At 40.0% G+C, this 13,596-nt stretch overlaps 1 protein-coding gene across 1 annotated transcript; it reads left to right on the forward strand.

The window, feature by feature from the left end:
- The first annotated feature begins 2,079 nt into the window (after nucleotides 1-2,079).
- On the forward strand, nucleotides 2,080-2,716 carry LOC133721913 (dirigent protein 21-like). Its single transcript, XM_062148689.1, has one exon. It carries the CDS (start codon nucleotides 2,101-2,103, stop codon nucleotides 2,692-2,694), a length of 594 nt encoding a protein of 197 aa, XP_062004673.1. The 5' UTR covers nucleotides 2,080-2,100; the 3' UTR covers nucleotides 2,695-2,716.
- Nucleotides 2,717-13,596: the final 10,880 nt, after the last annotated feature.

Genomic DNA, 13,596 nt, shown 5'->3' on the forward strand with positions numbered 1-13,596 from the left:
GCATCTCCAACTCAATAGAAAAGGGTGTCAAAATGACCCCGGAGTCAAAAGCTTAGCCATTTTGACTAGGTTTTGTAGAACGAAAGCCAAAATGGAGAAGAAGGGAGAGGAGGTAGGTTCCATAGTCCATTGAGATTATGTTATGACTTTTGACTAAATGGAATTGGAGATGCAAAATCTGAATGAATAGTAATAACACTAGGGGTGTCAAATTCATGAAATAGCTATGACTTTTGACTAAAGAGTTATAGATGCCCTTATATGGTCAGCAATCTTGTAATTTTAGTTATGAAACAAGTGAAACATTATCAAATATCGAAAGATCATAGTTTAACCTAGGGCTGTCACTTGGTTTGGTAATTACCAAACCGACCGAATACCAACCGATATTTTAAGTTTGGTAAACCGACTTTTTATTAACCGAGACCGATAAAACCGAAATAAAAAATTACCGAAAAAGTTGGTTTGGTTTTGGTAAATACCGAATCTACCGATTATCTTATATTAGCTTTATATACTATGATTTTCAATACATATACATGTATATTAAGAAATAAACATAAAAGTTTTCATAATAGTATGAACTTTACTACATATACTACATTAATAGTACATGTATTTTAAGTAACCTAGTCACAGATTGTTAAATAACCTAGTTTGATTGAAAATTGCTAAAACTTGATGTCATTTATACAAAAGAAAGCTATAATTAGTATATGGATACAAAATTTACGACTATAAAATTGAAAAACATAGTTTTGTTCATTCTAATTTTTATTTCAAAGAATTAGTTGTCCTAAAGTTGGTAATACTGAAAATCAAAATACTGAATTTGGTAGATATGATTAAAAACTGAAAATTTTGGTTGGTACTTGGTAACTCAATTTTGAAACCGAAAGCTTTGGTTTTAAAGTTGGTAATATATATAACTGATTCGAACCGACCGAGTGACAGCCCTAGTTTAACCTGAAACAAAAAAGAAAAGGGTCTTTCTAAATGTACCTAACAAATCTCTTAGTAGACCCAGCAGTAAATTATATGAATAATTTGTTATTATCTTTTACTATGAAATTACAATAATATACACTATTATAAAATGAAGACAAAAAAACTTTGTGCGCACCCAGCAGTGGAAAATCTGTAGAGTCTCACAAAGGTAAAGTTGTTTTGATTGTGGGTCACTGTGGAGTCGAACTGAAGAAGAGTTTCTGCATTTGACATTGATTTCTTGATGTATTGGTTTAAATTGTATGATCGAGTTGCTTTATTAAATCAAATTTTCATTTTGATCGAAAAAAAAAGTTCACTGATGGTTTCGCTTGCTGACGCTGTTAGACACTTTCTTTTCCAGCCATTCTAATTTTTCATATATAACGGGACGCAGAATCTTGCGAAACAGATGGGAGATTGTTATCTTCTTTTTGCTGCAAGCCTGCAAGTGGTGGTGTTGTTGTTGTTGTTTTGTGATTTTGACGGTTATATCCCACCTTTCCTTTACTGATCTTCAGACTGGAGGTGAAGTGAGAATCATGGGTTTAATTTAATTTGATTCTCAAATAATTTGGTAGAATATCTTACTGTTGTGGCAAAGGCACCTGTAGTAACAAGAATAGTGAGGCATCTGGTGGCGATGCTTCTTTTAACGAATCCCGGGCCAAAGCGTCAGTTGACCGTTACGAAATAGTTTTTCTTCCTTTCACTGCTGTAGCAGTGTGAGAGAGAAGAGAAGGTTTATCTCGCTGGGTATAGAAATAGTTTTTCTTCCTTTCAAATGTGTCCTTTTTTGTAATTTCATAATAAACAAGTAATAATTATTAATTTATATAACTAATTGTTGGGTCTATTAAGAAATTTGTTGGGTATATTTAGAAACACCCAAAAGAAAATTAACCGTGTACTCTAATAAATTTTCACTAAAAATCAACTAAATAGTAGTTGGCCGGACCTGTGCGATCAGCTGTCGCTACTATTATGTCACGATGACGATGCATCCACCAGCTTCCTTCCACTTTACTTCACACCTCCTTTCGTTAATTTATAACTTTATATATTATGCCAAATATTGCCAATACTCAACAAACCCACTTCATTTCTCACACCATGACCAAAAAGTCCAAAACCCTCCCACTACTCGATTCTACTTCCCTCATTTCCCTCACCATTTGCTTCTTCACAATCCATGCCACCGCAAAATCCTCAATCTTCTCAGAAAACACATCTCCATTGACACTTGGGATCAAGCAAGAGAAGCTAAGCCACCTCCACTTCTACTTCCACGATATCGCCAGCGGTCCCAACCCAACTTCCATCTGGGTTGCCCGAGCACCCACGTCTAGCAAATCTCCGACGCTGTTTGGCTCTGTAGCTATGATCGATGATGCGTTAACTATCGGCCCCAAAAGGAGCTCCAAAGTTGTGGGAAGGGCACAAGGGTTTTATGCATCTGCCTCACAAAGTGAAAATGCTTTGATGGTGACCATGAACTTGGCTTTCACCGAAGGGAAGTTTAATGGCAGCAGTCTTACTGTTGTGGGACGAAACCCTGTGGTTGAAGCTGTAAGAGAGATGCCTATAATCGGTGGAAGTGGAGTTTTTCGGTTTTCTAGGGGATATGTTCAGGTCAAGACTCTCAGGTTCAATGCAACAACCGGAGATGCTGTTGTTGAATATAATGTGTTTGTGTTCCATTATTGATCAACTTGTTCTTGCCGCTTAATTAATCTGTTTTTTTTTTTTTTTTAAATTCTCTCTGGACAAGAATATTCTTCCTCGATCATGTGTAGTTAGTGAAGTGTGGTAGGTGGACAGCCTTTGGTTTTTTATATGAATAATATGCATAGGGCTATATGAATGTAAGCAAAAGATCAAATGTATTTACAGCTAGTACCAGTAATGTAGAACAGAGAGGGTAAAAGCTTCTTTACAGACATAACTAAACTTATAACAAGGTTCTACAAGATGAACAGATCGATCAAAAAACAAAAACAAAAAGAAAACCAAAAGGCCAAGATGAACGGATAAATGTAATTTTGTAGACAAGCTAATTCGTATCCATGTATGATGACAAGTAAAATTGTAACTGCTCTATTTACCTTCATTCTTAGGGTAATAACCATTTTCTGGCATCATTATTCCCTTAAAACTTATCAGGCTTGGCTTATGTAATATCTCCCCAGTCTCTCTCATCTCCTCTTTCCTGACAGATGAAAGTCTATAGTCCCCTTCATCATTGATATGCAAATCAAATTCGGTAGAAGGAATTTTTGTTATTTCCTTCGCAAATTTTGGACGACCGTCGTTCTTTTTTGGCCCTTTGACGGGAATGATGATCATGTTTGGACTCCATTTTCGCTCCTTATAGTCTTGTAACACCAAGAGGTCAAGGGATTCCTCTTTCATATAACCGACTGATAAGCAGTTATTCCAACGAACAACACTAACTTGATTCCAGTCTAAGGAAACTCCCTGGGGAAGAGTATTCGTTGTAAAATGTTCACTCCATAGATCTAAAGATTGAACTTCTAGGTACATATCTTCTTCTTCTTCAGTAAACCTAATAATTTGAAGCAAATGACAAACCCCTTCAACCTTAGAGTAACATCCTCTAAACACCCTTTTTTTGCGTAGCTTATTTTGGTCGGGGAGCTCTAAGGGTCTCCACTGCTCATCTTTTCCAATGGTTATAACTTTGAATCCAAATGCAGCGGGGACATTTAAATATAGCTTTTCCCAATAAAAACATAGAACTTTACACTCACCAGTGAATGAGTTAAAAGCAAAGTCTACTGATGAAGTATATGGAGGTGGATCGGGCAAGTAAAGCACTTGGTGAGTCGCGGGGTTTCTGATACGAAAAACTGTCGAATTACTAGCACTCTTACTAGCACTCTTCTCCATACACAAGCCTGCACAACTTGAAACAAACTCAAAATTTTCATCATGGGATTTGCAAGGATAAAAGAGCAGCATTGTACTTGTCCGATCCATATTTTTGAGAATGAAATTGTAATCTTGAATCAAGGAACACCATCGCTTGCACACGCACTTGAACCTTAGCAAAGACTTGACTGGCAGCCAACTCAAAATCTCAACAATGGAATCAAAGGGAAGTTCTAATCTCCTTTTATTTCTTTCGTTGCAAGACATCATCTGCTGTGTGTGACAGAAAGTGAGTTTTAATCATCAAATTTAGTGAAACAGTATATACTATAGATTGATAAATAAAACTTGTTTTCACTACAGTTATGTGGGAAATTGAAATTGACGAAATTCTACTAGTATGTTTAGTCTTGTTTTAACGAGAGTTCATGAGCAGAGTTATATAGTACTTAATGAACTTGACCTCATCTTTTCCCTATCAATGGCATTGAAATCTTTTCATCGGTATACACAAAATATATAAATCTCTTGAATTAGAACGCAAAGAAATTTAATTCAATTGTACAATTAGGGTATTGCTAGTTGAGTTACAATGGCAAAAACATACTGAAATTAGTACGAAAAACTAAAACTGACTCTAATTGAATTGTAGCCAAGAGATTTCAATAACCGTAAGTAAAACAGATTAAAAGAAAAAACTTACAATATCCATCAGCTGGGATAAAGGACTAATGGTAGATCCCCTCACTTAATGAATTAAACTGTTATTTAAGTTCGATTTTGAGATGTAAGAAAAGACTCGCAGTGGATCGAACTATTTGAAGAACCTCTTAACAGATTGAATACAAATAAAGTTTGTACATAAGATTGTAAACCATATTCATATTCAAAGAAATACTAAGACTTTATTCTCTTTTGGAGGTATCTAAAAAACAGAGTGGTATGCATCTGGTCACTAAGTGACCAAGAATTTTTTGATCACATTTAATATCAAGGGTTTAAATCAAATGCAAGAATTTGAAGTGTTTTTAACTCTTGTTATTAAATCGGGTGACCACATAATTCATGGTTACCGCTAAATGAACACTTTTGCTGAAAAACATCAACAAGATTCAAACAAAAAGCCCAAAAGAACTTCAGCAAAGCTGCATCTTCATTAGTTTCTTTCAATACGAATGTAGTTAGAAAACTGGAGGCTACGAGTTCTTTTTTGGTAATCGGAGGCTACTAATTGAAGACATAGAAAACTGCAGATAGGAATTACAAAGTACTTTTTATGTATAGCAAGGCAATCAACCAAGAAGAGACCTAATAATATATCAACACGTACAGTAACAGTACGTAGTCGATCATCACAGCCAAATGATCGAGAGTCAGAAACCATATGCACTTAAGAGAGCAATGTTCAGAAATATAGCTTATCGGAAAAAAAAAATGCTGACAGATATATAGAAAAAACAAAGCAGAGAAACCAATATACGTACTTATTAAACGAGTATACATATGGATGCAAGGTTGCCAAGGTGTGCTACCGGCTTATCATTGAAAAGAAGCCGTAATCTAGTATTTAATAGGGCCAGAGAAAACATTCTAAAGCGTGTTAGTGTTAGAATAGGAAGCGGACTACCAAAGAAGATAAGCTCCAAAGGCTTTCAAATACAGTAATGTTATATCAAGGGTGTGTGTGTTTGGTGGGGTGGTAAGTCTTTGGTCTCTGGTGGGGTTTTAAAAAGAAAAAGAAAAAGTAATGTTATTTCAAAAGAAAATAATAATAAAGAAAAATAATGTTAGGTGAATCAATTTTTTAGACAGTACATTTTATCTCATTGGCAGCTCTATAGCCACGTAATAGAACTGTCCTTAAGTAAGAATTTCTCATTGTCGTAATAGGCTTTTTTTTTATTTTTTATTTTTTTAAATAGCATTTTTTATCTTAAAAAAGGGGCCTTGACCCATAAGTCTAATTCTATGGAAAACTTTCCCTATCACCCAAAAAAAAAAAAAAAAAAAGGTACCAACAAGCTCATTTAACCTAAAAACAGGGCAAAATTACCATTTATAATATGCTCAATTATGAAACCACATTACAGCCACTCAAATTCAATTTAGAGAGGGTAATCCGACCTGAACGAACTCGGTGCCAGAAGCAAATAGGTGTCATACGACAACATGGATGTTCCCTACCGGATAAATCGACACTGGCTCACCCTTCATTGACGCCTCCTGCACCAATGCATCTACCTGTTGCCGAACTTATAGGAGAAAATGACCTCGTCCTTGGGTTTCCCGGACAGCCATCGAATCTGATAGGAGATGAATTTTATATTCTTGGGATCTGCGGACTTGAAGAGCTCCTTGATAGGCACGTGGACTGCGCCGATGTCCTTGTCGCCGAGGATGCGATTGCAGACAAGCTTGACATCAAGGGGGAGGTGGTGAGCTTGTTGCTCCACAATCTGAATGAGCGGGACTCATTGTTCGGGATGATGAGGCAAAGCAAGCTCTTAATCTGAAAGAGGTCGGCGCGCGGCTAAGTATTTTTATCACCGGACTATAACCACACCATGGAGCAATAGAGGGAGATGACCATGAAGCGAATTGGCTACTTGTTTGACCATGGGGTTTAAGGTTGGCTGAGTTGAGGAAGTTTGCACTTCTTAAGATTATTAGGATTCATGATAATTCTTGGGTGCCCACCCTACTATTTTCTTTGTTCACCCTACAAATAGTTGAATTATTGAAAGACTATATTACCCAAATGTAAAATGACTAATAAGTACACTAATTTTCTAAAATTCAAATCTGTAAGGAAAACTAAATATATAACTAATTAATTAAATACAAAACTACTTAATTCTCATTTGATTACATTAATCTTCATCTTCTCCACCCAAATTTCAATAAATTGAATTTTGTTCAAGTAAACCCTAATTTGTGTTTGACCCAAACTCTAGGTTACTTGACCTAGTGGTAATAGGGTTTAATTAGAAGAATCTAGAGATTATCTTTCCTTGTATGATTCAGACTCTATGCATTGTAATCCTCTATATAAAGAGGCCCCTGTTATCAATGAGAACATACAGCAAATTTCTCTCAATTTCAGTTTCTCTACAACACGTTATCAGCACGAAGCCCTAACCCTGAAACCTAATATTCGTAGCCCTCAAATCCCAGAAACCTCCGCCGCCCACCTTGAAGCTCTTACCTCCAGAAGCCCAGAACCGGCGGCGCTGCCCCCAGAACCGGCTGGAACAACACCGAACTGGCCTCCGGAAGTGACGAACGTTTTCCTGCCCGACTCAAAGCCTTTCACTCAGCCTCTGACAACGATACTCCACCATCAGAAGCTCCTCGACCCCAGATCCCCGGAACCGGAAACCTCATCACCCGAACCTTCCTATAAGTACCTGAACCGGTCACCTGAAGACCCATTGCTCTGAACCGCCGCCTGAACACCAACCCAGAAGAAAAGTCAACCCAGCAGACGTCAGCCCAGACCAGACGCAGCTCTAGGCCCAGAAACTGAGGTGCAGCCCAAAGCCCAAGAGGCTGACCTCGGCCCAAAAGCAAAGAACCAGGCCCAAAGCCCACTGACGTCAGACCCCTGCCACGTCAGCATCCAGTCAGCAGCCCACGTTAGCGTCAGAGTGCCACGTCAGCAACTAGCTGCCACGTCAGCACCTCCGGTCAACGTCAGTCAACCCTCCGGTCAACGCCGGTCAACCTTTTTCCGGCCACTTTTCCGGCCACCTTTTCTGGCCAACTTTTCCGGTCAAGATTTCCGACAACTTTTCAAGGAATGGATGAACTTCAATGTCTTGCGGATAGTGCGACTACGCACACCATTCTACGACATAAGCAATTATTCTTGGAGATGTTGCCTACATATTCATCTGTGACTACGATGGCTGGGCCATCAGGTTTAGTTCAAGGACATGGAATGGCCCAATTCCTTTTGCCTAATGGCACCTTGATTAAAGTCACTGAAGCTCTCTACTCTCCTAAGGCAAACCGAACCTTATTGAGCTTTAAAGATATTAGAGCCAACGGATTCCATGCGGAAACGCATAGTGAGAACGGAATAGAATTCCTTTGCATTACCTCTAATGATTGCGGAAGAAAGCGCATCTTAGAGAAGCTTATGTGTCAATCTAGTGGACTTTATGTCACTACAATTCGACCTATTGAATCCAATAATGTCATAAGAGAAGATCTCTTGGATTCAGACACATATTGGCTTTGGCATGACCGACTAGGACATCATGGTCGTGATATGATGCTCCGTATACTAAAGACTTCACACGGACATCCATTCTTCAGAGTGAGAAGAAGCAAGAATCGAAAATTGATTCCAGGACTTAGCAAGACCGCAACAATTGCAGCATCTGGCGCTGCAGCCGTCTTGGGGCGCCATAGGACCGCCCAAGTCCCATGTGATGACGCCATCAATGGCGCCAACCATGAGCATGACGCCATGGTTGTTCCTCCCAATGGCCATGACGCCATAAACAGAAATTCCCATGGCTCGAATGCCATGATGGGAGATGTAGTCACACATTTTGCTTCTAATAGCACTACAGACACTCAGGCCCCACCAAAATCCTCCTTGGTTGCTTCTAAAGCCCCTCGCTCTTTCTGCAAAGCTTGTTCATTCGGGAAATTAGGACCGAGACCGTCCTACGCAAAGGATCCCAAAATACTCATTCCGTTCTTACAGAGAATCCAAGGGGATATCTGTGGACCAATTCAACCACCATGCGGACCTTTTAAATACTTTATGGTCTTGGTTGATGCGTCGACAAGCTGGTCACATGTCGCGCTGTTGTCCACTCGAAATGTTGCTTATGCTAAACTCCTCGCCCAGATTATTCGTCTACGGGCTCACTACCTTGACCATCCTATTAAGTCAATTCGACTTGATAATGCTGGGGAGTTTACATTGAAAACATTCGATGACTATTGCATGTCACTGGGGATTGATGTAGAGCATCCAGTTCCCCATGTTCATACCCAAAATGGTCTCGCAGAAGCTGCTATCAAACGACTACAGATGATAGCATGGACATTGGTTATGCGCACCAATCTTCCTGTTTCTGCTTGGGGATATGCAATATTGCATGCAGCGACGCTAATTCGTCTACGACCCACTGCAACCCAATCTTACTCTGCGTTACAGCTAGTGACTGGGTACGAGCCTGATATCTCGCACTTACGCATTTTTGGGTGTGCCATTTATGTGCCTATTATGCAGCCACAACGTACTAAGATGGGTTCACAACGATCGTCCGCTACCTTGAACCCTTGACAGGCGATCTCTTTACCGCTAGATTTGCGGATTGTCACTTTGATGAGACAGTCTTCCCATCGTTAGGGGGAGATAAGAACACATATGTTCAACAGGAACGACAGGAATTGTCGTGGTCTGTCCCCACTATGTCTCATCTCGATCCCCATACCGCACAGTCCGAACTTGAAGTGCGAAGAATAATCGAGCTCCAGAACGTAGCAGACACTCTGCCTGATGCGTTTTCTGATGTTGCCAAAGTGACAAGATCACACATACCTGCTGCAAACGTGCCTGCAAGGATCGATGTCCCAAATACTGGACATCACGCCTCTCCTGTGACACCAGGAGATGGCGCCATTGCCTAACATGGCAATGATGTGGCATCTATGGCCGCAGGTCCCGCAAGAAAGCGCGGTAGACCGATTGGTTCGAAGGATACTCGCCCTAGAAAGAGAGCGAATGAGGCACAAACAAATCCTTTGATCATCGATACTCAAAATCCGTCCCATGAGAATGTTCCGGATTATGGTTATGTCCAAGAGACATCATTGGGGGACGCCTCAATGTCAGAACCTATCCCTGAGAACGTAGAGATCTCTGTTAATTACACTAGTGTACATGGGACGTGGGAAAGAAACTTCATCATCATTGATGATGTATTCGCGTATTCAGTGGCGCGTGAGATTATTGATACCGATGACATCGAACCACGCTCCGTTGATGAATGCCAACGTAGAGCTGATTGGCCAAAATGGAAAGATGCGATCCAGGCAGAACTTGATTCTCTAGCGAAAAGAAAGGTATTCGGACCAGTTGTGCCAATACCGCCCAACACCAAACCAGTTGGTCACAAATGTGTATTCGTTAGAAAGCGTAATGAGAAAAACGAGATTGTAAGGTACAAAGCTCGCCTTGTGGCGCAAGGTTTCTCACAACGCCCTGGAATCGACTACGAGGAGACCTATTCTCCCATAATGGACGTCATAACGTTCCGCTACCTTGTCAGTTTGGTAGTTTCCGAAAAACTGAACATGTAGCTTATGGATGTGGTTACTGCGTATCTATATGGGGATCTAGATACAGAGATATACATGAAGATTCCAGACGGAATTCAGTTACCCAAATCAAGTGGCTCTAAACCACGGAGCGCGTTTGCGATTAGATTGAAACGCTCACTATATGGATTGAAACAATCCGGACGGATGTGGTATAACCGTCTAAGTGACTACTTGATTGGAAAGGGATATGTCAACAATGAACTATGCCCATGTGTGTTCATAAAAAGGACAAGTTCCGGATTTGCAATAGTAGCGGTTTATGTCGATGACATGAACATAATTGGCACCCTTAAAGAGTTAAGGGAAACCGCTGAACACTTGAAATCCGAGTTTGAGATGAAAGATCTTGGGAAAACACGGTTTTGTCTCGGTTTAGAACTTGAGCACCGTAGAGATGGTATCCTGATTCATCAATCAGCTTATACCCAAAAGATGCTTAGGCGTTTCAACACTGACAAGATTAAGCCTTCAAGCACCCCAATGGTCGTCCGTAGTCTTGATACAAGGAAGGATCAATTTCATCCAAAAGATGACGATGAAGAAGTGCTAGAGGCAGAAGTGCCCTACCTAAGTGCAATAGGCGCATTATTGTACTTAGCACAATGCACAAGACCGGATATCTCATTCGCTGTGAACTTGCTAGCTAGATATAGCTCTGCGCCTACACGACGCCATTGGACTGGTGTTAAAGATATCTTTCGATACCTAAGTGGTACGATCGATATGGGCTTGTTCTATCCCTACAGAGAGAAGATGGATTCGGACCCATCAAGTGCCAGGGACGCCACACATGGTGGACTGCGTTCCCTCTCCCCATCCCAAAACGATATAAGTGTTTTGGAAGGTTTTGCTGATGCTAGGTACCTCTCTGACCCACACAAAGGTCGCTCCCAAATTGGTTATGTTTTCACCATGGGAAAGACCGCGATATCTTGGAGGTCTACAAAGCAGACCTTAGTCGTTACCTCTTCGAATCATGCAGAGATTATTGCTCTTCACGAAGCAGTTCGTGAATGTATATGGCTTCGATCCATAGTCACGCATGTTCGAAGCAATTGTGGTTTGAAGTCTACCACAGATGAGCCAACAAGCAATTATGAGGATAATGCTGCTTGCATTGAACAAATGAAGCAAGGCTACATCAAAGGCGACAACACCAAGCATATATCGCCCAAATTCTTCTACAATCAGCAACAACAGAAGCTCCTCAAGATCAAAGTGAACCAGGTTCGATCTGAGGACAATGTGGCAGACTTGTTTACTAAGTCATTGCCCAAATCCACGTTCGAGAAACATGTGGCAAGAATTGGCTTGCGGAAATTATCTGAACTCTCATGATTGTAGTCATCAGGGGGAGGCGCAGACATCAGGGGGAGATGTCTACATGTTCGAAACGTGAAGGGTGTGTTGTGCTCTTTTTCCCCTTCGACCGAGGTTATTTTTGTCCCACTGGGTTTTTGTTACTCGGCAAGGTTTTTAACGAGGCAACGAGAGAAGCACCGCGTTTGGGCAACACAAGGGGGAGTGTTCAAGTAAACCCTAATTTGTGTTTGGCCCAAACTCTAGGTTACTTGACCTAGTGGTAATAGGGTTTAATTAGAAGAATCTAGAGATTATCTTTCCTTGTATGATTCAGACTCTATGCATTGTAATCCTCTATATAAAGAGGCCCCTGTTATCAATGAGAACATACAGCAAATTTCTCTCAATTTCAGTTTCTCTACAACATTTTTTTTTTTTTGTCTTTTTGTTGCGTCTTCATCATCGTTAATTTGTTATTCAATTCACAAAACTATTAATGTAAACTTCATCAAAATCTTTGCAATACCTTTATGAACATCGAAAGTGAAAATTTAAAACATGAAAAAAAAAATCAATCTATTCTTCATTGCTCATAGTAGCACTTACTAATTTTTTGATATGGATCGAAATAAATTTTTTCTGATATGGATTGAAATAAACTAACATCGAAATTGAATGGAAAAATTAAAAAAATTGGAAATAAATCAAATTATGATTTTATTAGGAAACTTTAATATATTTTAATATGTTTTTCTAATTGATATAAATTAAATGAGAAATTTTTGTTAAACAAAATTTCTTTTTTAATTTGATATGTCATATGATGGAGGATATTCCTGGAAAGAGAAATGGGTTAGATAAGTAAATCTAATAATTAAAATTAAAATATAGGGTGCAATGAGCAAGTAGGGTGAACAAAGAAAATTATAGGGGCCGTGACCACTTACCCGATTTTAGGCTAAAAATTACCCACTTACTCCACTAAGAGTTTTTTAACCCAATTTACCCAATCTAACAACTATTGACAGTTTTAACCTTATTTTAATTATTAAATTACAATCATCTCTCTCTCTCCCCCCTCCCCTCTTCGATCTATTCTTTCTCTCTTCCCCCTCACCGATTTCTCTCTCTCTCTCTCTCTCTCTCTCAAGCCGGGAATTCCTGTCCGAGATCAGTGAACCGAGTACCAAATCAACCTGGGTCAAGATCGGAAACCTTGAAATAACCCGACCCGATTCCACAAAGCTCCAGTCTTTCACCTTCACGGACCTCACAAGCCGGCCCTGGAGGCTCAGCCACCGCTTGCAGACCAGCGAGCTCGGCTTCCCATCCTGCTCCGGCAGCTTGGCCAGAATTTCGAGGAGGATTTGATCGATCTGCAAGTACAGCCATTTTCGGAGGCAAGAACCTAGCGAGCACAGGCAGCAGATCAAGGAAGCCAACGCTGTCGTGAAAACCCGAAACAAAGCGACCCCCAAACCGCCGCGGGGAAGCACCGGCGAAAAAACCAGCTTGCCTCACACGCTGATGGGTGCCCAGAGAATTTTTTTTTTTTTTTTTTGTATACTTTGAGTTCCGAGAATGAGGAAGGAAAAAAAAAAAAAAAGTAAACGTGTACAATTGAACATATAAATTGATCAATTGTGTCTGTAGTGTATTCATTTTGGTTTTGAGAGTTTATGTCATTCACTTGAGGGCAAACATATGATTATTGGAGGGCAAAAATATGATTATTGGAGGGCAATAATCAGATTATTGAGGGGCAATAAAATGTTTATTGGGGCAATAATAAGATTATTGGAGGGCAATAATAAAATTATTTATTTGGATAAACCTCCGAAAGCTTTCAAAATTCAAAATAACTTCATTTTTCACTAATTATTGATCCCCAATACAAGTTTATTGGGAAGCAATAATATGTTTATTGGGGGGCAATAATATGATTACTGGGTATTATTGGGGGGTAATAAAATCAGACGCCGGAATCCGGTCACCGGTCCGGTACCCGGATTCGGGATTCCGGTAACCGGTCGCTGGATTCCGGTCATCGATCGCCGGAGTCCGCTGCCG

Source organism: Rosa rugosa, chromosome 7, assembly GCF_958449725.1.
Source record: "Rosa rugosa chromosome 7, drRosRugo1.1, whole genome shotgun sequence".
NCBI classification, from domain to species: Eukaryota; Viridiplantae; Streptophyta; class Magnoliopsida; order Rosales; family Rosaceae; genus Rosa; species Rosa rugosa.

What these genes read in the sequence shown, in the direction of transcription:
- LOC133721913 (XM_062148689.1), top strand. Translation starts at nt 2,101, where the DNA reads ATGACCAAAAAGTCCAAAACCCTCCCACTACTCGATTCTACTTCCCTC.